This window comes from Eschrichtius robustus, chromosome 20 (assembly GCF_028021215.1).
Source record: "Eschrichtius robustus isolate mEscRob2 chromosome 20, mEscRob2.pri, whole genome shotgun sequence".
NCBI classification, from domain to species: domain Eukaryota; kingdom Metazoa; phylum Chordata; class Mammalia; order Artiodactyla; family Eschrichtiidae; genus Eschrichtius; species Eschrichtius robustus.
Window position 1 is genome coordinate 63063768 of NC_090843.1, and position 26196 is coordinate 63089963.

Genomic DNA, 26196 nt, shown 5'->3' on the forward strand with positions numbered 1-26196 from the left:
TTGAAAATGCCCCAATATATTTTATGTGCTATTTTATTTTTTGATTCAAGTATTATTTCCATTATTATTTATTTATTATTATTTTGATGTAATAGTCATTGTTTTTATTCACCATTCCAGTTTCTTTTCTTTTTCACTTAAGTTCCTAAAGAAGCTCATTTTGTAATATACCTGCTTTCAGCACGAAGACTTTCAAAAGGTTATTTAAAAATAATTTTAGGTAATCGGCAAGAGACTGAGGATTGTAGGGGAAAATAGGCAGCAGAAAAATTTTACTAAAGTTGAAATGCACTATAATTGTACCCCCATCACAGAATCTCAGAGACAGAAGGGAATGGGGTCATTAAAGAGCGGTTTCGAGTCACTTTGCTGACGATAACATAGTAAGTAGGTAGTTGGTGTCTCCTCAGAAGCCGAATCATTTCCCTTTGCAGCCGTATAGGATCTGAAGTTCAAAAAATAAACCGTAATCTTAGAAGAAATGTGTTAATCTTCCAACACGTTATTGAACATTTACAGAAGGCCTGCGAAACTATATTTTTAAGGTATATATTCTCTGATCGGCAGAACGAGTGAGACACATTTTTCCCCGATTCCCCCAGCCTCCTCCTCTCTGCCGCCCCCTCCTGGGTGTGTAGAGTAACGCGACGATTAAACCAACAGGGGCCGGGGTGCCGGCTCAGGCTGGGGCCGGGGTGCCGGCTCAGGCTGGCTCCGGGCCACATGCGGACGGGGGAGGTTTTGTGTCACTCCAGGTTTTGGTGTATTGCCGTGTCCTCATGAGGGAGGGAATCACCCAGTTGAAATACATACTGCAACCCCTGAGGGATTAAGTGTGCTTCCTTTGCTTTATAGTTCAGAATTTTACAGTTTCTTTTGTTTGGAATGTCTCCGATGGCTTAATGATTTCTATAGCTCCCACCCCCGCCCCGATGGGACCAGATGTGTATCAGAGCAGCAGCTGAATCTCTGTAGATTTGCCAGTTTTATTGCTCACCTTGTGGTACAACCTTTTCTTTTTGAGTATCGTATCGTTCTTCTGCCATGGATCCTAGATAAAGGTGATTTTACTTATTTCTTGCCTTTTAAAATGTTCATGTTCTATTTTTTTTTTTTTAATGGTGGCATTTAAACTCTTTGTAGTATTTTAGGGAACTGTTTCAGAGGTCAGACTTGTCATATTATTGATAGTTTATCACCATTAATGGTTTCAGTAAGCATGCCTGTTTTTTTATAGTTGTAGAGGGATCCGCAAGACTTTATTAATTTGCTAGTCTTTTGTCCCCATTAGATTAGGATGAAGTAGCACTAGTTGAGGAAAGGTTCCTTTAATCTGTGAGACCCAAGTTTTAAAAAGTTGGGTTTAAAAAAAAAATTTCTCAATCTAAATAGTCTGTTCATATTAGTCGCCTTTAGTGGACTTTAATGCATTTATTTATTGTTCTTCAAAACTGGCCTTCAGAATTAACTATTTTAAAAATGATTTTTGCAAAGATGGAATTATGGTCCTTGGCAGCTGTTAGAATAGAAATCCCTTGGAGCTTATTGCGAGATTTCTGGAGGGTCCTTAGCCTCGCCCCGGACACCTCCTGCCGTGGACCGTGCTGGCTGAGATGAGGGCCCCGACCTTCATGTGCGGTAGGGGCAGAGACCACGGCCTCTCTTTTCCACATGCTAACCTTGTGCTCAAGTCCGCTGGCGACACCGGGAGACGTGTGGGCTTGGGGGAGAACTAAGCATGTCGAGGTAGGGGTGGGAAAGATCCAGCTGCAAGACACCATGCTGTGGGGAAGAGGGGTGCTTGATGGGCTAGGTTTCATAGGAGGTGGCAGGGAACAGGGTCGCCAGCCCAGGTGGAGGGAAGGAGGAGGTGGCACCCATCGGTTGAGAGCGCACCGGATTGAACTCGCCCCCCACCCTCCCGTGAAGAGGAGCAGAGCCCGTGGGCTAGAGAGGTCGAGGGGGCTCGCGAGGGAGTGGTACGAGCTGCCTTTGAAACTGGTGACTCTGCACTTGAAGTGAATCCTCTTGTCCTGTCGGTGGTCGTTCGGGCAGAGCTCCACTGCCAAGGCACACACAGAGGAGCAGAATGTAGGGCAGACCAGTAAGTCAGCTCTGCGCTGATGATGGATGCGGCACAGCTACCGCGAAGGGTCCCTGCGGGCAGGGGAGGCTGTAGGAAGGACTGACGGCAGACTGCCCCCGAGGACCTGTCAGGAGGTTCAGACCCTTAGAGGGGAGCAGTCAGGGGCGAGAGAAGATGAGGCCCCGGGAGGTAAAGGGGCCGGAGCTTCTGTGAAGGGCTTTCTGTGCCACGTGAGTGCCTGGACTTTACTCCCTGGGCAGCGGGTAGCCATGGAGAGTTTTAGGCTGGGAACTAACATGACCAGGTCTGTACCTGAAAAGCTGGCATTGGCTGCTGTGTGAGAAATTGACAAGGGTAATCAATACTGCAGATAGGAAGTGTTGGGAGGCTGCTGTAATCTAGGCAAAATAAAATGGTCGACTGAGTTAACGGAGTGGCACCAAGGATGGAGGGAAACGGGTGTCCTTGAGAAATATTTAGGATCAACATTTTATCCTGTGGTTCTTTCTGGGGGAAAAAAGGGTTCTAATTGACTAAGGCTCCATTGACATTGGCTTTCTACTAGATAAGTTTAGGTATTCTTTATTAGTTAACCTAACGAAGGTCTGTCCAGATTTTATATTTGTATCATTTAGGTAAAAATTTTTATTACTTTTTTTTTTTTCCTAAGTAGAACATACATGGTCTTTATAGACAATTGTAAAATACAAAAAGAATATTCACCCCACATCTCTCTACCCAGATCTGCTGTGGTTTCCTTCCATCTCTTTTCAGAAAGCAGTGTTACAAATTGAGTTCCCTCTGGCAGGAGAAAGGGTGACCTATAACACCATTTCTGAAGCTCGTCAAAACCAGTGCAACTTTCTGAGTTTTCTTTTACTTACAGGATGTGGTACTTCAGACCCCTGATAAGTGCTGGGTGACCTTTTAGGGCGAAGCCTTAAAATACAGCTTAATGAGCGACGGCCTGAGTAGCATGTTTGGAGGAGAACGTTACCCCAGCACCACGTGAGCACACACACACCTTATTTCAAATACCTCGTGGGGAAAAATCAATGGGAACAGCGCGTCTCACTTAATTTGTTTATTCTTGGTATGGCAGTGGAGCGCTGGTAACAACCAAAGAGCCATGGCTGACCGCGTATCTGAACTGATTTGTAAGCTGAAAGTAATGGTATGTGGAACCCTGCTGGATAAGGTGCCTCTCCTGGTGCTTTATTTATTTATTTTTGTTAACATCCCTTTTAACTTGGTCTGAGACCGATTGAGACATTATCTTGGACCTGGGAGGTTGTGAGCCATACTGGAATGACAAACACTTGTTGAGAAGATGGATGGAAAAACAAACTCCCACAGGGTTCACACGTTTGTTTTTCCTTTGAGTCTTTAGAAGAACGTTGCCCCCATTATTTAGCGTTGGGGAAGAAAAAGTTGCACCTCGTTATCAAAGTCAATATTTCCTGAGCCTGACTTGCAGACATCTCTAGAACACATCTACTTTTTGCATAGCGTATAATTAATCAAAATAGGAATAGGAAGTTCACCACTTGGGCCAAGTTATATTTCGACCTGCTTTTGGTGTCTGTGTCATTTTAGCTCACAAAAGTCAATAGTGTCGTAAGTATGTTGTTATCTGTTAGAAGGGTTAGTAAGTATATTTTATATCTGAGCAGCATCTCTCTGGAGTAATAATAATTATCTACTAATATAAAAGCATGGTATAATAGAAAAGCACAAATCTGATATTAGGAATCTAATAAATATTTACCCATGGGTGTAATCGTGACCCATATCTTAATGTGATTATGAGGAGGAAAAAGTAATCCATTTACTTTAAAAAAGTAATCCATTTACTCCTCTATTAAATAGATAGAACTATTGATCCCCCAAACTGATTATGAGACAAAGCTTAATATAAATTATTTACTATGTTTATAATGATTAATGCCTTTCAGATACTTAAACTAGGAGTAATGTAGGCAAGTTATTTTATAGGTATGACGTGAGATGAAATGATTTGGGGCCGTTAGCTTTACAGTGAGTTAGAAATAATTTCACTGCATCCGTCTGCCTAACATCTTCCCATTTTCTTCTGGTAGTAGAATTGTTCTTTCCTATCGAGAAAATAACACTCACGATTCGAGGGCGATACAGTGTCACTGTGTCTCTCCACCTGCACCCTCCCCGTGGTCACAGGCTAGTCGCATCATCACCTAGCTGTGAGGATTCATGGCCATGGTGGTTCTGGACTTTTCTTCTGGAGGTATCAGGAAGTAAACGTTCCGCTAGGGTCACCAGGAGGATGAGAGTCTAGGGCTGCCCGTGCCATTTTGCCTGCTTCCTGGAAGGCGCCGGCATGCAGGGGTACTCGGAGCAGATGCGAGAGACGGAGAGAGCCAGCATCGTGACAGCACGTTTGGCACCGGACCCAGTACTTCCTAAAAGCAGGCACAGCCCTGTAGTAAGAAAGAAAGCCCCATTTTTTCTTTGAGTTGTTTGGGTTGTGTTTCTACCATTTGCAGCCCCAAGAGCCTGACTCATATAGCAGCTCATAGGATAGCTGGGGGGCAAGAAACTAGGAGGAGTGTCGACCGATGGAGGCTGGTGGGGTGGGGAACCGGGATTAAAGGGGAAATTTTAAGTGAAAAGGATTCCAGAAGAACAACGGATTTTTATGCGGGAAAGAGGCTGAGAGAAAAATTTCTTTTGGAAATGAACATAGACAGAAAATAAGTTGTTTGCTGAAGGAAAAAGCAAGTATTATTCACTCCTGGGCAATGCACTGCTCTGATGTTTGAAGTTCTTACAGCCTTTCCTGTGTTGGGACGTTGGAACTAAGAGGGACGGACCCGTAAGGTGTTGGCTTCGACTGGAAAGGGCGGAGGTGGAGCCTTGGTGGTAACTTGACCCAAGCAATCAGTGTTGGGCCTCTCCTCCACTTCCCTTTATCCTGTTCCATGGCCACAGGCAACCCAAGAGGAGAGAGGACATACCTTCCTGGGCTTTTGGTTTGTAAAATCCCAAGGAAAGACTCTATTTGAATCAGATACCCACTCAGTAAACCAGTCACTGTGTCCAGGCGTGGGGTAAAGTACTGGGTGACATGGCCATTTGAGACCTAATGACCAGAGCCTTCTAAAGGAAGGGCCCGAGAGGACAGGCCTGGGCTGAGGGGCTGTCCAAGTGTGTTCACCGAAGCATATCACTGGGGGTGTTATTCGAAGCAGCGAGGGTATATGAAAAGGCGGGCCGAACAGTGTGTTCTAAGGGTTGGTAAGACAACATTTGTATTTTATTTTCAACACAAGTTGTAGGAGTTTTAATTCTCTGCTTCGGACGTAGTTGGAGCCAACTGAAATGATAATAACATTATGAAAAAATTGCAAAGCACAGGGGAAAAATGTGAGTAGATTATCAAGCCAGCTATATGTTCTAAATTGTTTAAATTTCTCATCTGTATTACCTCCGCCTTACGTTTTGGGAATGTGGTTTCAATAGCTAAACCAAAGCAGTGAACCAAACTGAAAGGCATTATAGGAAACGCATGAAAAACAGCGTAAAGCAGCATAACGAGCTCGGAGGAATTGTCTAGCCCTCGCTGGAATGAACCAGAAGTCTTGGTCAGCGTGGTATTTCTACCCAGGTGTCGCTTGTCCTGATAAATTCGAGCGTTCGTGGGAGTCAGAAGCTACTGCCAAGTTCTGCCACCCTGCAGTTCAGTTGCTGTGTTCTAGACCTCAGTTCCCATCTTTGGATGGCTGACTTGCCAGAAACAGAGAAAATATAACATCATTTTTCATCCAGATGAAACCATTCATTAGAATTCCTGAACTAAGTGTGTGTGTGTGTGCGCGCGCACAGACTTGAGAACTGCCAAGATAGTTATTTATACAAGAGTTTCTGTGTTATACTGGATAACACCTTACCAGCGTTTAAATAACATGATCTGTAATTGGAATCCTCATTAGTCCTGTGAAATTAAATTAATAGGTCATGAAGGAAAGATTATTTCAAATACTTATAGAATGTGTTTGAATATTGGGGAAGGGAGGGAATGTGACAGACAGAACATTTTAATCATGTGTAACTTGAACACATTCAAAGAATTTTTTAACACTTATAAATTGTAAATCGTTTCAACATGTAATTCAGTCTACAAATATACTTACTTGCAGTGATGGTTTATTTAATAAATTATTTATCGAGTGCCTATTTGCGTAGTTCTCTTTAACATTAAGGATGGGAAATTCACATATCTCAGGAAGCCTGTCATTGAGATCATAAGATGGACATACTGAACAGTTAACTACTTTTAAACAGCGGCCCTGTTGAAAGTATTAGAGAAGAGGCCTGCATCAGTTAAGGTTTGATCAGGATGTCGGAACCACTTGAGAGATATAAGCGATTAGGCCTGGTGGGACCGTGGATGTGATGCAGTCCCGTAAGCCTCTTGCCCCTGTACCTCGTGCCAGGCCTGAGGAAAGCAGAGGAGAGCAGGAGTGACCCGGAATCCGCAAGGAGGAGCAGAAGTGAATGAGAACAAACTGGACCACGTGTCTGTTTCCTGCCGCTTCCAAGCCTGCACCTTTGATGATGCAGGTTGACCTGCAGGAGAGGATGCACTTGACCATGGAACAGCACACAGACTTGGCCCAGGATCACGAGACGTGGACGAGCTCGGGGGTCAGCTGCGGGCCCTGTGCCGCTCCGGGCCAGCAAGGCGAGCCAACGGATCCCAGCCGCCCTGTGTGAGCTGCAGTAGAGCCTGACCTCACACCAGTTTTGCAAGTGTAAACGTGGCCGCTCCTGCATCCCCACCTTCCAGATCTCATGCGTGCTTCCATGGCTGCCCCTAAGCTACAGCTGTGGGGAGAGGGCATTCCGGGCAGCCTGGTTCCCGGTGAGCTAAATCAACACGGCACAGACCCATTGCAGCTCGCCCTTGTCGGCCTGGCGCTCGGATACACCCTTCAGTCGTACTTCCAGATGAGGCGATAGCAAAAAGTTGTGTGTATACTGAACATGATGATATTCTCCCCCTTACAACCAGCAATTTACTGATCCACTCCCTGAAAGAGGACGCAAAGTCCCTTTATTCATCTCTGGGGGAATGTTCTCTCTTCCAGCTGATCCTGTGTAACTTCAATACTGAGGCATGAGAGTAAATACTATTAGCATATATTCAGTGGTAGGAGAATGGGAGACAAAAAATGTGGTTTATATATACAAACATATTTATAGTAAAACAAGGAGAAAATACTCAGAACTATTACATTCCTTGTTTCTTCAACTGGTCGCAGGGTTGTAGCTGGTGTTTATAACTACCTTCTTCTGCTGGCCAGTCTGCGTGCCCTTTGTCCTTGGACGGCTGTAGTTCCTTGCCACAAGAGATGACCCAAATCTTAGTTCTTGGAGGCTCTGGGACTGGACCTCTTATACTCTGGTGGCAGGAAGGTAACGTGGCAATCCACTTCGTGGAACAGTTTCCTGAGTAGTTTCAACATGCATCTCCTTGATGACCCACTCCATTGTGTTTACCTATGAGAAATAAAAAGCACGTGTTCACACAGCGACTTACACACAGACGTTCATCGCAGCTTTTTCGTAATAGGCAAAACCCGGAAACAACCCAAATATGCAACAAGTGAATGGATGTACAGATTGTGGTATTACCATGTCATGGAATATTAGCAGTAAAAAGGAATGACCTATTGATACACTCAGCAATAGGATGAATCTCAAAATAATTATGCCACGTGAAAAAAAATGCAGACAAAGAGAGGGCATATTATTTGATTCCATTTACATAAAAGTCTAGAAAATGCAGATAGTCTGTAGGGGCACAGAGTAGTTCCGTGTCTGCCTAAGGATGAGGTGTGGATGGGAGGGTGGGGGAGGGGCCTGCAAGGAGGCATGACCAAGCTTCTGGGCAGATGGATGCGTGCGGTGTCTTCATGTGGTGGTGGCTTCATGGGTGTGTACATATGTCAGAACTTAACCAAATCATATATTTTATAAATTTATTTATTTATTTATTTTTGGCTGTGTTGGGTCCTCGTTTCTGTGCGAGGGCCTTCTCCAGTTGTGGCGAGTGGAGGCCACTCTTCATCGCGGTGCGCGGGCCTCTCACCGTCGCGGCCTCTCCCGTTGCAGAGCACAGGCTCCAGACGCGTAGGCTCAGCAGCTGTGGCTCACGGGCTCAGTTGCTCCGTGGCATGTGGGATCTTCCCAGACCAGGGCTCGAACCCGTGTGCCCTGCATTGGCAGGCAGGTTCTTAACCACTGCGCCACCAGGGAAGCCCCATATATTTTAAATACATGCAGTTTATTGTATATCAAGTGGACCTCAGTAAAGTTAAAAAAAAAAGATTGAACCAAAAAATGAACAATCTGTATTTTCATTTACCAACTAGAGTGACACTGCTATCATGTGAAATCAGAAACAGACTTATCACCTTTTAAATGCTGTCATTCTTGACAAGTGACTGTTGTATTTGCAGCATTTCGATTTCACCTCAGGTGCAGCCACATTTCCAAGTGGTTCAGGCAGGCGCCATGGGGATTGAAAGGAGGAGGGGATCACATCAGGTCAGAGGTTCAGGCTTCAGTTAAACCGGACCTTAGTTTTGCAGGAAGGGTCGGGTTTGTGAGGGGCTGGGAGTCTTGTGGGCGGGTGCAGGCGTGGGGGAGAAGCGGCAGCTCTCGGCCTGCCTGGCAGCAGGGTCGTGCCACACTGCCCGACATCGGTAGGTGAGAGCACCTGTTCTCATTTGCGGCTGAGGAAACTAAGGCTCCTGACACTAAATATTTCCTGCAGCCTCAGACCTAGAAGCCACCTAAGTCTCCACCCCCACGGGCACTTTGCTGTGTTCATAAGACAGTGACCCGTGTGACACCCTGGTCTCAGGTGTACGGGAGAGCTGTCCCAGGCAGAGGGGCATGTGGCCCTAGTCTCGGTGTATCCCCGTCACTTGTGTATGGTTTCATCTGGCATCTTACTCCCTTCAGACCTGGCTTTGGCTCTGGTGGCCCATTTCCTGTGGTCACCTGGTTCTTGGTTGATTCACAGGCTTTGGGATGTGTGAAAAGTTCTGAAATCGTGGACGGCACTAACGCTCTAAACCTGAAACACTGGCTTTGAGGAATGCAACTGTGTGTTTAACACGTGGTTTTCAAAGCGGGTAAAAGTAGAACTGTGCATGTTCCTGACAATTAGTGCATATATTTTTTTAAAATGTGTCTCTCCCAGAGAATTTTCCTCTAAAGAGTACCAAGAGTGTGAGTTTGTAGTATCAAAATTAAAACGAAATTTACTGTGGAAAAAAACCTGTAGAGCTAAAGCAGAAGAGAATAATTGTTTCACACTGTATTTAATGTTTTCTTTTGTTTTGTTTTCTTTTTGCAGTTTTTTGAGGTTCCATTTGATTCAAACATGAACAGGACAAAGAACAGACCTCTGGTTCGTGGACAGATCAGGTAAAATCATGAATGTCAGTCTCCTCCATGTTACAGAACATTCATTTGCTTGTCTGTCCTGAATCATTTCCCAGTATTTTGCCTTGAGTTGTAAAGTGAAAAGAACACCCCACCCCCAAAGGGACATATGGGGAGGGGGACATGTAGTGCTCTCCAACTCTGACCAAAGTGCAGGGCTCGCAGCTCAGAATGGATCTGAGATGGGCGGTTTTGCTGTGGGAATAACTGACGCGATGGATTTCCTTACTAGACTCGGTTTTGAGACGTGGGCTTGTTTTGCTCGTAGTGGCTAAAGGTAAAAACGTTCCATTGACACAGGTGATTTCAGACAGACCCATACAGGGTCTCAGCAGAAAGCTCTGTCTGCAGCCTTATGTTTTCAGGTGAACTGAGAGCGCTGTTAGACCCCGAGCAAAGCACTGCGTCCCTTACTCTCCTCTCCACCAAATTCAACTAAGTGGAACCAAAAGGCATATAAATATTTTAATACCACTAATGGTTAATAATTAAACATTTTACTTCCTGGAGACCTCGAAACCGGCATTTTAAAATATTTTTTAAAGTCTGATAGGCAGCACAAGCCGAGAAGAATAGAAAGAGCCAGTGGTTCATACTGCACGACTGCTCTAAGTCAGAGAACCCTCTGTCCACCTGTCCCGGTGGAGCCCTCATGGAGCTTCAGGTTTATTGGTGTAACGCTTGTGGATCAAATAATCATACATACCAAGCAAAACAATAAAGGAAACAAATTCAGATGCAGTCAGATGTCTGTGTAAAAATAATTTTTAGTATTTGCTGCTTTCAGCCATTCAGTTCTTAAATGAATCTAAATATTGAAAAGGGCAGTAGATCCAGAAGAAAATACCTAAGAACAGAAGTCTCATATCTGACTGATATTTTATTTCCCTTTTTGAGATCTGATGCAGCTCTCTGCTGTCTTTATGTTTAGAAAGTGTCAGAAGCACTTTGATTTGAGTAAAGTCGTTTTAGAGGGCACATGTAAGCCCTGTAAGCCATCTCAAAAGCTAAAAGGTGCTTCTGCCACTGCTGAAATCACAGGTGAGTTCCTACTTGTTTGGAATTTCTGTCCAGGCTTTTTTCCTCAGTGAAATCGTACTCCTTTAGGACCAAGGGAAACGGGATAAGCCCAGCAAACAGCCAGTAGGCATGGAATGGTCATCAGATAGAGGCCGTCATTCTTCTAGTAGCTCGTCTTACTTGGCCCAGTGTGCTCATTTCCTCGCACCCAGGAAAGCACAGTCTCTCAGTACATCCAGGAGGGAGGAACATCACGGCCTTGGTGGCTGGTGTTGGCAGTGCCCTTCCGATAAAGGAAGAGGCTACAGTACGATTATTAGTCTTGATAGACTTGTAACTTACCTTTTGTTTGCAAGATGACCGAGGCGGAATCTCATTTATGATAATAAACCTCAATTGCTCTTCTGGAGGGCAAATTATAGGCCTGAAAAAGCTAGACTCAGACTTATTTTTCTAGCTAGGATGTATTTTATTAAACAGGTACAAGGAGCTATCATGAGCCTGGGGCAAAATCTTGCATTGAGAATCATAGTTTTAAAACTGAAGACTTTATATCGTGCCATTTAGTGTTTACTATAATTCAGTAAATTATTTTCTTCTACACAGATGTTTTATAAATGAGTGGCCATAGGTGTATAGTAGAAAGTCTTGTAGATGACCATTAACAGTTATCTCTCAGCTTTGGTGGCTCTCCCATTCATAACGGCTATTGGGCCATAAGTCCAAAGCCTGGCCAGTTCACTCTGAAATTCTCTTTTGGTGTTTACTGTCCCGTTTGCTTTGGGCCAGTATAAATCTGTACAGCCTCGCAGACTTAGTCCACAGTTTGGCAGGTGAAGTGTGATCCCTGCCACTGTGGATGGGCAGCGGTGAAGTGAATCTGGGGAAGAAATTCTTAAAGGTCTTTTGCTGATGACAGCCTGTGTCCATAGCTTGGTTGCATCCATTTGGCAGACATACTGTAGACATTTATTTTCATTAACTTTTTCAAGTGATGGCAGTTTTTTTTGAAAATTTTTGTTTAAGTGAACTAAATTCTATTCTAGGGAGTTAAAGTAGTATAGCGATCCTGAAGGAAAGAAGCACATGCCTGGATTGGTCGTTCTGAGAGCTCTCGAGGAGCCGGGGGAGTCCCCTGAAGGAGCTCTTTGCTTGTGTGGACCGTCGGGGCAGTCTGCATGTGCCTGGCTGCCTTCTCTGCGCTCCTAGGCTTCCCTCCTAGAAAAACACGACAGGGAGCGTTCAGAGCTGGCGGAGAAAATAGTGCCTTCTTGCTTACTTATTTTATTCTTTATTCCAGAAGGGATTAGAGGCTTCATAAGACTATTAGTAAAGTAGAGAAATATGTAAAGAAAGTCGGGGTTACAGAAAATAGAATGGGGATAAATGGTAAGATCACAAGAAAAGCTTATCAAATTCTCATAGTTAATAAGGTTGAACTGTAAATGTCATTCTACATTTCCTGGGGAAACCACACTTACATCATAATGAAAAGCATTATACGTGTTATTTGTATTTAATTCTCACTATAGCAAGGTGAGGTAGATGCTTTTAAATTCCTCCCAGTACTCACGTGAGAAAACTGGGGATCCAAGTACGATGAATAAATTTGGCCTCGTCCACTTGACTCCACACCCTGAGTTCCTAACAGCTGCACATAACTCTCTGTAAAAGTCTCTCTATCCATGAGAAGAAAACACCACTCCAGGGAGATCAAACTTCTGCCTCTTAGTTCTTAAAAAGTAAGAAAGAAGGGGCACTTGGATGATATTAGAGGAGCGTCCTCAGTGACTTCTGTAGAGGCGGCAAATCATGGATTTCGAAGGCGTCGCTGGGTACAAGCCAGAGACAGGACACTGAGCACCAGCTCCCAGTGGGACCCACGGCGAGTGCGTGTGTGGCCTCGACACGAGTGGGGAGGGGGATCGACTCACTGGCCCTTCAGCCTGACCCAGGGTTGAACCGACATGGTGGAAAGAGAGAGGAGAGCAGCTGCCTGCGCGAGTGCGTCCCAGGTGAGGGCCATGACCAGAGATGCTCGGGGACGGCACTCTGCCACGAGTGGGACCGGCATGTGGGCTGAAGTCGAGGGGCCCTTCCTCCCGGCTTACCCAGGACGGGCCTGCTTTATACCCGTTGTCCCAGCAGAACTGTGGGAGGTGTCCCCTCTCCCTGTCAACAGTGTCCAGTTTGAGTGGTGACCAAATGCCACCTACATGAAGGGAGTGATGGCGGCAATTGTGATGTTCACAGAATTCCCTTACTTTTAAGGGTGTTTCATACAAATGCCAATTGTTTATTTTGCCTCGAAGAGAAGAAAGAGTGTAAATGGAAGGCGCGATGTACCTAAGTCAGTTTGCGGGTAGACACTGTCATACCGACCCCTTTAAATAGCTCTTTATTCAGTGACTCTCAATATCTTTATGTCTTCTAAATTGGAAAAGATAAATAAGGTCAGCTGACTTGTTTGGACATTCCTGGCCAGACTGTTGTGGCTCTGGTCATCGTTGTGCGGGGGGGACCTGGGCTTAGAGCTCCCTTTCATTCTCAGAGAACACACCCGAGAACTCACCTGCCGCACAGCAGAACTCACCTTGCCGGTGAGCAAACCCACTGAGGATGTTGAATCTGCAGACTCAAAGTCAAGTAGTGAAGGTAAATGTCAGAGGAGTTGACCTTCTTATCAAGCAAGTCATACAATCCCATCATATTAGGAAATAATGAAAACATCTGTGTGAGACTTTTGAAAATTGTAAAGCACTATAGAATTTAAAGACTCATTCAGTTTTTCAGAAAAAAGTCAGATTTGGTATAATCCAATTTTAACTTGATGATCGGAAAAAGTGAATTAGCAATTTTTAAAAACTGTACGTAATAGAAAACATCTCAGTCTTCAGATCTTCTTCGTGTGGTCACTGCAGTCTAGGAAAAACGTTCTCTCACTCACTGAGCCTGGGCAAGTCAGTGAATGGCTCTTCCCACACCACCAGTTCCTCACGTGCAGGGTGAGATCGTATCTCCTACCTTGTTCATCTCGTAGCATTGTTGGGGGGACAACGTAAGATCGATAAAACCATGTAAACTGAAGTGCATTGTTGGGGAGCGGGTTTGACACTCCAGAGGAGCGTAGAGTTGTTTGCAGAACTTTCATCTTTTTCCAAATCTGCTTTGAAATACAAATATTTTCATACTTATCAGGCAATAACATAAAAAAGAGATTCAGATTCGTTTCAAGGGATGGGGAAAAGGAAGCAAAACACTTGGCAGATAAGGGAACTCAGAAAATGAAAGTGCATGTTTCCATTTTCATGGTTAAGTTGGTCCAGCCAGTGGCAGGTTAGTGAATGCTTCGCTCATCCTGTCATTATCAGGACGTGTTTACGGAGGATGTCGTCCCTTAGAGGATGTGCTGGTTGCTAGAGTGACGAAGAGGCAAATGACATGGGCTCCATTCGCGGAATCCCGTTGGAGAGAGGGGGGCACACAAGCATGAGGACCCTAAGTGCTGTCCAAGGTACAGCTCACTCAACAAATGTTATTTTTGAATACACCTGCCAGCCAGACAGGCCCCATGCCAGACACTGGAGGGGTAGTGGTAGAACGTGTGCTGGGGGGTGCCCAGGGGAGGTGGGAGCACAGAGAACCTGACCCAGACCGACGAGGTCAGGGCGACCATCAGGGAGTGGGGTCTTGAAACTGAGGACGGAAGGGTGAGTAGGCACGGGGCCTCTGGCTCTCCTTTCTGCTCCTCCCTCCCCTGTCTGCTCCCTGTCACTGGTCCTCTTCCCATCTCACTCCTCCCCTGAGGTGCTGCCCTCCACACTGCTGTGCCCACAGGCCAGACTCCTCTTCCGAGCCTGGACCCTTTGAAATTATCTTCTGGGCGCCCTGAGGCATCTCACATTCCATAAGCTCATCATGTTCTCTCCCAAATCTGTCTTTTTCCTTCTGTGCTTGTTAATTTACGTTCTAAAGTCAGGCACCTGGAACTCATTCTAGACTTTCTCTTTCTCTTATCCCCTTCATCTGACTATTCAACACATTGTGTCTTTTCCGCCACCTGGATCGCCCTGGCGCCTGCCCTTTGACCATCCTCCGTTTTGTGCGGGTGATTACAGCAGTGTCCCAGCCGCCTTCTCTGCCTTCTCGCTCACCCCCTCTCCATCCATCTTCCACTCAGCTGGCAGATAAACATCACACTGGTGTCTGGCTTAAAACTTTTTGGGGTCTTCCAAACATATTTGGGGGAAAAATGTGTTTTAAATTCTTTACTGTGTCACACAAGGCCTTTCAGAGCCTAATCCTTCCTAGTCCTTCTGGCCTCATCCCTCTGTTCTCCTTTTTCTTCACGCTTTCATGTTGTATTGTCACTAAGTGGAATTGCTGCGTTTTCCACCAAAGTGCCCTGCTTTCTCTGCCCCCTGCCAGCTGTGCTAGCCTTGCCCTTCCATGCCCGGGTCGGTCACTAAGTGGACTTGCTGCGTTTTCCACCGAAGTGCCCTGGTTTCTCTGCCCCCTGCCAGCTGTGCTAGCCTTGCCCTTCCATGCCCGGGTAGGTCTTCAGCCAAGTGGGGCTGCCCCGGACGGATCGCTCTATCCATACTCCAGTAAGGGGGTGCTGGGGTTTGGTCTTGGTGGCTTTCTTGTTCTTTGTGCTTGTGTCTGCCACTGCACCACTCAGCACACGACACACCTGTCCTTGGGCGTCTCCCACTACCATGTGGTGAGCTCTTCCAAGACAAAGACTGAGTCTTCCATCTGTTTATGTCCAGTGCATAGGATTATGTATATAACACGAATATCCTGAGGGCCTCATATGCACCAGGCATGATTTTTAATGCTGCGACACAGCAGACAACAGAACAGACAAAAACCCCGAACGTCATGGAGCATTCTTGCTCGCCATCACTCGTGGCAGTGGCAGATCTCTTGGTGCTGAATGAGGGATGGGTAGGTGGGTGGACGGACAGATAGACATTAGAGATGTGGAAATGACCTCCAGGCGAGGGAAGTACAGACACCGAGGAGTGAATGACCTGTGACATCAGGTGACGAGAAGGACGGGAGTGGAGAATTAATGAGAGAAAGTGAGGCCGAAGGTTAGAGGGCGCTTGCGGACCTTGGAGGACAACTTGACTTTGGTAGGTGGAGAAGCAAGCCAGGACCTGCCAGGCAGGGTGGGCGTGGCGAGCAGAGGAGCAGAGCAGGAGTGCAAATACGTGTTTCAGGATGGAAACAGATGAGCGGGCTGGACTTGGTGTGAAGGGCTCCTGGAGAATAGTGAGGAAGGAAAGCTGGGAAGCAGGGTGAGGCAAACGTGCCTGCCAGCTGAGCTGCGAGGGCCGCCTGGAGGAAGTGGAGTGCTGTCCGCGTTGTCCTGGAGCTCCTGACTCGCGGGTCCGCAAGGCAGGAAGAGACAGAGGTCATCCCTATTAGGAAGGAAGAAATGAAACAGACAAATACGACTGTTTACGTGGAAAATTCCAAGGAATTGACGAAAAAGCTGGGAGAACTAGTAAGTGAATTTAGCAAGTGCAGGAGATACAAGGTCAGTAGGCAAAAACCAACTCTAGGAGTTGCATTTCTGGGGTGACAGCGTGAGCTGCCCCGCGGACCCACCCCCAGTGAGACCAGGCCAGGCAAAGAAGTGTGAGATCGTAGCACCCCTTCCCTGAGCTGTAACCCGTCTGCTCTCGACCTCTCACTTTTCTTGAACTGTGCAGCCCTCTGTGCCAGTACCACAGATTCATTATAAGGTAGAGAAGCAAAGCAGGCATTAGGACACAACCCCCAGGGAAGGTGTGGCCTCACAGCCTCACGACCACAGCAGAAGTCCATGCCTATTCAGTCGACGTTAAGACAGAAGGGCACACGCCCTACAGGGAAGCAGAACCCTGTAGAATTCTCCACCTCCCCTCTGCCGAGAGTCGTCTCAAAGGCAGATGCTCTGAGCACCCAGCCACCTAAATATAGACTTTTCTTTTCTTTTCTCTTTTAATTTAACTCAGCGCTTCTCAAACTTTAGTGGACTTAGTCATTATTTTCCAGATTTGTACATATATAAGCTTGCATGTACTTTATGGTTGACTCCGGTGGGTCATGAAGGATGATTTTGAGTAGAATATATTTCCACCTTAGGGCTGACCGACATAGGCTGAATGAACCGCAGCTCAATTGTGTCTCAAGGAAAGGAAACGCACCCAGTCCTCCCAAGGTGTCGCTTGCCAGGCTTCATGCTGTTGCCTTTCTTTCTTTTTTTTTTTTTAATTAATTAATTAATTAATTTTTTGGCTGTGTTGGGTCTTCGTCTCTGTGCAAGGGCTTTCTCTAGTTGTGGCAAGCGGGGGCCACTCTTCATTGCGGTGCGCGGGCCTCTCACTATCGCGGCCTCTCGTTGCGGAGCACAGACTCCAGACGCGCAGGCTCAGTAGTTGTGGCTCACGGGCCCAGTTGCTCCGCGGCATGCGGGATCTTCCCAGACCAGGGCTCGAACCCGTGTCCCCTGCATTGGCAGGCGGATTCTCAACCACTGCACCACCAGGGAAGCCCCTGTTGCCTTTCTTTTTGCTGAGCTGCTGTTTGTCTCTGTTGCTTCAGATATTAGAGAAGGTGACACTGAATACATGTTTAATAAACAAGGCAGGACTTCCCTGGTGGTGCAGTGTCAGAATCCGCCTGCCAATGCAGGGGACACGGGTTCGAGCCCTGGTCCGGGAAATCCCCACATGCCGCAGAGCAACTAAGCCCGTGCGCCACAACTACTGAGCCCACGTGCCACAACCACTGAAGCCCGCGTGCTTAGAGCCTGTGCTCTGCAGCAAGAGAAGCCACTGCAATGAGAAGCCCGTGCACCGCAATAAAGAGTAGCCCCCGCTCGGCGCAACTAAAGAAAGTCCACGCGCAGCAACAAAGACCCAACACAGCCAAAAATAAATATTTTTAAAAAATGAATTAAAAAAATAAAATAAAATAAACAAGGCATAGTAAGATAATTGGCTATTTTTGAAATAGTCAATTACAGTAAAAACACACCCCTTACATCTTAGGCCATAGAAATTTTCTCTAATATTTTTGAGGATCAAAGGAAAAAATCTTTACAGCTAAAATGCCATTTGATGACCATAAAAATCTATGAAATTGCATTATTATTTGCTTCATTTTCTCAAGGAGGATACAGAGGACAGCACTTTTAATTATCTGTTGGTTACCTACATAAAATACCAATTCTGTGTGTCTAAAATTTTTACAGTTGAAAAAAAGAAGTGTCAACCATTTGGGACTGCTTCTTATGTCTTTCTCACTAGGGGAAAGAAAAGGCATTTTTATATTTAGATGACATGTTTGAATTCATCTTAACTCTTTCAGGGACCCAGTTATGAGTTACTCCGGTGGTCTCGTCTAGCGGGCACTGTGGCTCACAGTAATTGCAGGTGGTTGCTAGAGACATCCTTTGCAGCTTCTGTTTCCTGTGGAAACACTTGACCCCATGGCTTTCTGCTTTCTACTCCGGCTCCGGGGCCTTTATGGTGGAATTATTTATCAGAGTCTTTAATGGCTCGGGGGCCACTTGGTGAACTTGAGTACGTTGTCCCCACGTCACTTAGGTGCATCCCTTACACACACCGCTGGTCGCGGAGTCTCGGTGCATTTGGTAAAGAGCTCAGCGTCTGCGTCTGAGGACGTCTGGAGAGGGGCTGCAGGGGTCAGACGGCGCTGTCTTACCTCCAGGACCGGCTCCTCCCTGCAGACTTAACCTCTGTTAACTGGGGGCCACACCCCCGCATCTGTGCCCCTGAGGCTGTGTCGGCACAGCCGCGGCACCGCCCAGGGGACCACGGCTCTGGGAGCCTGGATGACTTGGGGTTGGACGAGGCAAAATCAAGAAGGAATTTGACACCTCTGGGCCCCCCGTTTTTCTGCTGTTTTGTATTCTCACGAGTAACTTCCTTCCTTCCTGCCGCTTACATGTCACACGCGTATCCAGTGTCCTTGAACGCCCTCCGTGTGATGAAGCTCTGTATTTACTTGCAACCTTGGTCCTAATTGGATAAAACGGATTTCTTAGCTTTTGGGTGGCCGAGGGGAGGGCAGATGATGATTGGTTCAAAGTGAATGTCCTCAGTAGTTCCTCCTGAGACAGCCCTCGTTTCTTCCGGGGAGGATGAGACCAGGTGCTTCTCCACAGGTTTTTGCTGTCAGCATCTAACACTTACTTTTGGTGGCTGGGGCCCCGTTTCTGCCTTCTGGTCCCCAAGCTCCAGCCCTAGAGGACAGCTTGCAGAGCACAGGTGCCTGGCTTAGAGGCTCCCTGGGCCTCCCAGGCCCTCTGCCCCGTCGGCTCCTTTCCTTCTGACTTAATATTTGGACAAGTGGTCCTTCTGTCGTAGAGAAGAGTGTTAAATCAGCCCCTCTGTCTGGCTTTTCTTCTTCTCTTTTTACAGCCAGACTTCCGGAAAGCATGGCACCCCTCACCCCTCCCACCCCCGTGTCGAGGCTGCTGCCCTCTGCGCTTCCACCTCATTCCTCTCTGCCCGTTGGGTCTTCAGGTCCCAATTCCACTTAAACTGACTCATCATAGACATGGAACACTCAGCCTTGGCCCCCAGGTCTTCCGGCTGAGTCCTCTGTCCCAGTTCCCAGGCCCAGTGTGAGAAGACTTGCCGGCCCGAGTTCCGGTCCAGTGCCCTGGGCCAAGGGCAAGGCTGGTGGGGGCAGTTAAGCGGGGCGGGGGCGGGGATACAGGGCACAGAGAGCACCCAAGGCCACTCCTCCGGGGCAGCTTTCCAACAGCTTGAGCCACCCTCGGCCCTCATTCTACTTGGTCACCTTCTAACTGGGGCCCACCTCCGCCACCCCCAGAGCACCCACTTGACGTCAGATCCCTTCTGTGACCTGTAGTCAGAGCCTCCGGAAGACCTTCTGGGTTAGACGTTCACCGTTTGCCTCAATGCACACACCTGTGTGTCCTCTCACTGTCCTCCTGTATCTGGCTGCTCTTCTGTAGGAGGGTTTCCTGGTTCTGTCAGAGTTGGAGTTCTCTGTTTTCTGTTCACTCTCCTGTGTGTTTTCAAAGAAGACAGAGGGATACATCTTTCTCTGAGTTGAAGTCCTTCAGACTTAAATTTCTAATATAGCTTATATATTTTTTTTAAGTAATAACCTTTTTTCCTGGTCTACCCTAATTAAAATTAATCTTTTTTAAGAATGTCAAGGCCAAATGTATCTTCTCTATATTTTAGAGTTACATAATTCCCTTGTCTAATTCATCAAAAATTTATTGATTACCTAGAATGGAACCAGCACTGTCAGTTTTATTGTTATCATGCTCAAAAGGCTTATAATCTGGGTGGAAAAATTAGCCAAATGCATAAAATGCTTAGCAGACAAGACGGGGCAGCCTATAAACATGTGTTGACGGAAATAAATGAATTGGTACAAACAAGAAGGTCTCCGGGAGGTCAGAAAGGGAAGATTCGGATAAGGACCAGCTGGGCAGTGAAAGCTTCCTGAAGAAGTCAGGCGTGGGCTGGGCCTTCTTTGTTATTCTGATTCCATCTCCCTTGAATTATCCATTTTCCAGCTCGGTCATGTTGACAGGGAAAGACTACATGTCAACGTTAGTTTCCCCAACTGAATGGCTCCGACGAGAGTGGTCCGTAACTTGTAAGCGTGAGGTGTGTGGGCTGTGAGCCGGAGAGACACAGCGACAAGAGCAGAGTGGAAGGTTACTCAGAGCGGATGAATCAAAGCACTTGGAACTGGGGGCAGCCCATACCTGGTTTTGAAATGAATGATGAAGATTGAGTTTTCGGAGTGAAATGAATGGATTGTTTAGTTGGCATTATTAACTTAAAGAACGGGGTTTAGCTGAAGTATTATAGGGATTTACAGGAGACATTTTTCACATCTACTGAAGGTTTTACCAGTAAGCACTTAAGCAAATGTAAACATCTTGCGGGCTGCAGGGGACCTGGGAGTGTTATTCATTCCCCCCATCACGCTGGTCTAGTAGACACGTAGCCAACCCGGGTGAAGCTCTGCAGAGCTTCTGGGTAGTTACGATTAGTCTCTCGTTGTGTATATAATGCGAATGTAATAAGAACATAAACATTTTATAGGTGTAGAAATTTCTTTTTTTTAGTGTTAACCAGTCATTTGGAGTGGCAGGAAGAACAGACTTGGTCTCAATAATAGTGGTACTAACGGACAGAACTTTATCCTTAAAATAAAATCATTCAACGTATGAACCATGCTAGGAAGAACCAGCAAAAGGCCTGTGTGCACGTCGTTGTGACAAGTCATCACAGTGGCTGTATGAGAGGAACACGGGAGTTTTCTGATAGTTAACATGCTTTTCTCTCATTGTCATAAGAAAAAAGAAAGAAAGCATTTATGAAAGCATCGTGAGTTGTGAGCATTTGTTGACAGCAGTCCTGGGGATGGGGGAATCCTTCAGCCCCCAGGCCCCTTTTTATAACCAGACAATACTTAGATATTCTAAGAAACATGAATATACAGAGTAACTATCGTATCGTAGCGACATAGCCAGTACCTTGCAGTCACGTGGGAAATAAGTCATAGGAGCAAACACTCCTTCTACTAATAACCTGGAGTCATCTGGTCTAATGTCCTATCACTTTATTTCCTCCCTTTTCAAATAAGATGATGATGTGAAAAGATTCGACACCATCAAATGCTACTCCCATTGACTGCTGTTACGGGAGCAGTAGTCTTATGATCGTGTTCTCTCTTTTGCCTGGTTTGTAAAGGTTTGTTTCAGCCAACATTTTGGGCCCCAGCCTTAGGTACAGGGCATGTAAAGATGAATGGTACAGAGTCGCACTGAAAAAGTGTACGTCGGGATGGGTAGACAAGGCAGCAGAGGAGGTCAGTGTGAGACCAAGAAGTGCTGTGACAGCAGAGGGCACGTGGACCACCCATGGGGGGCGGACAGGGAGGAGAGAGGGGTGAGGGAAGATGTCCTTGGAGGACGTGTTTTGATGTCAAGGCTGAACTTGGGGGATGAGTAAGAAACAGCCACACCAAAGATAAGAGAAGTGTCGCCGGGGGCAGGGTGTGGGGTCGTCCTGGGGCAGAGGAGCTGCATGCACTCGACAGCAGAGACCTTCCACCTAGACCACAGACTGCAAAACAGCAGCCCCCAGACCAGATGCCGAGGAGGCACTTTTCTGTTTGGTACACTGCTTTTCTGCAGTTGCCAATGTTTAAAAATAGAAAATTTGAACATAAAACCACAGATTTCTAGGCTTCTCTGGCTCGCTCCCATGTGGAATCTGCCCGAGCAACCTGACGAGCAGTTCCCACGGTCCTCACGCCTCCTGTGTTTTCTTAAGTCCGCCCACTTTACGCCTTCACATTACCAGCCTGGTCCCTACGGATGTCCGTGTTTGCAAACGCTGTCCTGGACCAAAGGCTCCGGTGCCAGGCGGTGCAGGAGATGCAGTCTCCCACATCTGCACCCTCATGTCCAAGTAGCTGCAGTGCATGCAGCTCCCAGCAGTCTCCAGCGCTGTAGGGATGGATACTTTATTTCCTAGCTTCATTTTTTATACATTGTGTTTTATTAAAGCTTCTCAAAGACTCCTAACAATTCACTGACCCTAAGTTTATGTAGGTGAACAAAGCTGCTTTTTTTTTTTTTTACAGATTCCTATAAATTAAAAAGGGAGGGGGGTCAGAGAATTAAACCATCTGGGTCAACCAGGAAAAAGGAAAAGTATGTGTCTCCCACCTAGGCAAGCCTAGGTGTTCCTCCCGGGGGCCTGGGGGTAATGGAGGAATTCCTAGGTGGTCCCGCCCTCAAGGATGTGAGAAAACACTGAGATTGGACCACTACACTAGGAACTTGGTTTTCATGGAGGAGATCGAACAATAGGAATCTTCTCTTTGAAAATTCCAGAGTCTTCGTACAAATAACATATTCTTAATTTGAGCTGAATCGATGTAGCGTCATTCAAGAGGTAAGCATTCGCTTCCTCCCTGAGTTAGAAGGCTGAATCTGAGAGGTCAACAGCGGGCCAGTGTTCCTTTGAGTGGTTTTTTTTTTTTTTTCCCTAACCTATCTTTCTTATCTTCCCCCTAGATTAATAAGATTCTTCAGTCAGTTTTCAAAAACTCATTCAGCTCAGACCTGCTTTGCTTTCCTCCTTAAAGTTTTACTTAATGTAGTACCACAGTCCCCATATTTTAAATATAATCATGTCAGAAATACATACTTATTCTTGCATTTCTCTTAAACATGTTGTAAAATTTAATTTTTTCTTGAAGCAGGTTACCATCATTTTATATATAACTGATAGTCTTTCAAAAATTGCTGTAACTAATTTCCTTTTAAAATATATTTTGTGTCCTCATTGTCTTCACATATTCCTTAAATTCTAAATTTACATCAGTCCCCTGCTACCTCCCAGTATCTATAACTTGAGACTTGTTCAGAAATAGAAAATTCCTAAATAAGATTCTGGGGGGATATTTTCAAAACAGTTATTTGTTAAGACTCTTCCCAAAAACTCAGGTCAAAGCTCAAATGTGGGATTTATGTAGGAAATTAACGTTAAATTGGCTTGGTTTGATTAAGGTTTTGAGTTTTCTTTTGTATTTGAAGAAAGGGAATTTCGTTTTACAATTTAAAAATCATTTATTCTGGAAAAATGACCAAGAAGTATGAGATTAATTTTTGTCTAAACCAATTACCTGCAGAGCTGCTTAAAATATAAAGCCTTCTTGATTTAATATAACATTTCATAGACCTCTCTGACACATTACTTAAACAGAAAGGCCACGTTTCTCCAGTAAATTATTTAAAAGTCTGGTAATTGAAATTACATTTAAGTGTAATAAGTAGGTATCATATTAAAGCTTGTATTTTCTCATTTGTTCCTAATTTCTATAGATTCCACTTCGATAGAGCTACTAAGGATTGGTCTTTAGCAAACAAAGAAATACTAGATTTTATGGGAGGAATAAATAATTCATAGAAATGTGTTGACAAATTCCCCTCCCACTCGTATCTTAGTTTCTTTTCCACGGTAGCCTTGGCCAGGAAAGGCACAAGTAGGAAGACCTCACGCTGATGCTCAGCAGAAAGATCTCTCAATTTAAAATGGAATTCAGTTTTGGATGTGAGTTTGGAAATAAATCATCATTCCACCCTCAGCACGAGCCGTGAACCTATTTGCATGAGTGAGTGAACGGATAAAGGAGAATTTTTTTTAGCTCAAGAAAATTGCTAGATCTTTTTCTGCCACCATTCCCCGCCCCCATCAAGTTGTGTTTTCCTTATTCACACATTTTTTTTTTTCTGTTTTATTGACAATTAGGAATGTTTTGCAGCATCGTCACACCCCGTTCTCACACCCCATTCCCCTGCTTTTCTGATCTTTCCTTTATAAATTCACTCCAGCAACATCCACTCACAGAGATATTAACTCCTCGGTTCTTAATAAAAGCCATCACAGCTACTGTGGTAGACGTGTAAGCGCACATTAAAAAAAAACATGTTCGGGGGCTTCCCTGGTGGCGCAGTGGTTAAGAATCCGCCTGCCAATGCAGGGGACACAGGTTCGAGCCCTGGTCCGGGAAGATCCCACATGTCACAGAGCAACTAAGCCCGTGAGCCACAACTCCTGAAGCCTGCGCACCTAGAGTCCGTGTTCTGCAACAGGAGAAGCCACCACAGTGAGAAGCCCGTGCATCACAACGAAGAGTAGCCCCCGCTCGCTGCAACTAGAGAAAGTCCGCGCGCAGCAACGAAGACCCACTGCAGCCAAAAATAAATAAATAAATAAATAAATTTTAAAAAATGTTTTGCAGACGATCAACCTAGTTTCTCCTGGTTCTGGTTTATTTTTTTGTAATTTGCTGTAATAAAATTAAATTCTTAATTTAAAGTTATAATTGGAGATAGAAATATTCTGCCATTTTAATTGTTATTAGAAACATGCTTCACAGCCATCATACATTTATAATTTATGATTAAGAACTGACATTCTTGAGTATATATACATGAGTTTTCATATTCTAGTATATATCCGTTACGTCTTTATAATTTTGAAAAAATAAATCAGGGGAAACAATTTATTGCAAGTTTATCAGCCTCTACCTCCAGCTCTATTTAAATAAGTCCTCTATTTAATAACTCTGTCTCGTATCACCTGTTCTTTTTCTTATAGCTGATGTTGCAACTTCAGAGTTCATAGTACTTGTGTTTGTTTAACGTCTGTCTTCCTTTCTAGACTAAACTCTGCTCTCTGTCTTCACGGCTGCAGTACCCACACCTAGTGTAGCGGCTGGCTGTGTAGGCAGTGAGAGATTTGAATGAATAATGAATGAACACCTTGAGTGAGCACTCTTAAATGCTTTATTTACATTATTGCATGTAATTCGTAAGCAATTCTATGGCGTAAGTGTCTCCCATTTCACAGATGAAGGACCTGAGGCCAGCAGGTTAAGTAATTTGCTCCAGGTCACATAGCTCCACGGGGTAAAACCCCTGCCTTCCCCGTGGTCTTGTTACCGAGCCTTATGTGTAAGCCAGTTTGACTCGGGTTGCAATCTTGCCATCAAAAGAGTCCTAATACAACCCGTACTTTACCGTTCAGGAAACTAAGGACCAGAGAGGTTAAATAATTCGCCCACTTTTATATAGATAGTTAACATCAGAGTTCTCATGAGAGAACTCGGAACCACCTGATTGCTGTACAACATGCTTAGTTATGCCATATACAGAAACCAGAATGGTAATATGAATAAAGAGTATCAAAGCATTTTCAGAAACATTTTTGTTGTGAAAATTTTCCATGGGACACAATGGTAGAGAGAGCACCCTGAACCCCAGGACACTCATCACCCAGAATCAACAGTTATAAAGACTGTGCCACACTTGCTTCATCCCGCCCTTTCAGTGGCCAAAACACGTTAAGCCACATGACTAGGTTAGATCAAGGTCTTTGGAACAGAGGGGTCGAGGGGTACAGCCGAGTTCCTGCGTTAGCTGATGGCAGATCTAGTTCACAGCGCTGAGTGCTTTCCACTGCAGTGACATTCATGTAAGGACAAGTGGAAGTGGGCGACTTACCAGGCCAGCACAGTCAGCACCGGAAGGGTCCTGTTGGCTCAGCCTGCGTCAGCTTGGCCAGACGCAGGCCAGGCAGGACCGGCGTCACGGTGGTGATAGTGTAGCGGTGGGTCTCCAGATCACCTGGGTTCCTAACGAGTTCCCAGGTGTTGCTGCTGCTGTGACTGGTCCAAAGACCACGCTCGCGACAGAACCACAGGTGCAGAGGGTCTGCCAGCAGGTCCCAGCGAGACCCTCTCCCTCGGGTCACCCCAGCCCAGGGAAACCCGAGGAAGCCTCCCGTTTGCCTTCCTTCTGGTCTTAACCTCTAGAAATCAGGCCTCCGAGTACCACCTGAAGTGTGGATGAACTGCCGAGGAATTTAAGTGAGGAAAAAAAGATGTCAACAAAAATTTTAAATAAAGAACAAATAATAAAAGGAGAAATAATGGGGGGCGGGGTGGGGTGGGGTGTCTCTCCCCAGCTTTGGGATACTTTCCAAAACCCATGAACAGGGAGA

At 45.7% G+C, this 26196-nt stretch overlaps 1 protein-coding gene across 1 annotated transcript in view; it reads left to right on the forward strand.

Annotated features, from left to right (window-relative positions):
- The window catches only part of COX10 (cytochrome c oxidase assembly factor heme A:farnesyltransferase COX10), a 111577-nt gene that overhangs the window by 64748 nt on the left and 20633 nt on the right, over window positions 1-26196 (forward strand). Inside the window, 1 exon segment of the mRNA XM_068530915.1 lies at window positions 9492-9562. Coding sequence (XP_068387016.1) covers window positions 9492-9562 — 71 coding nt within the window.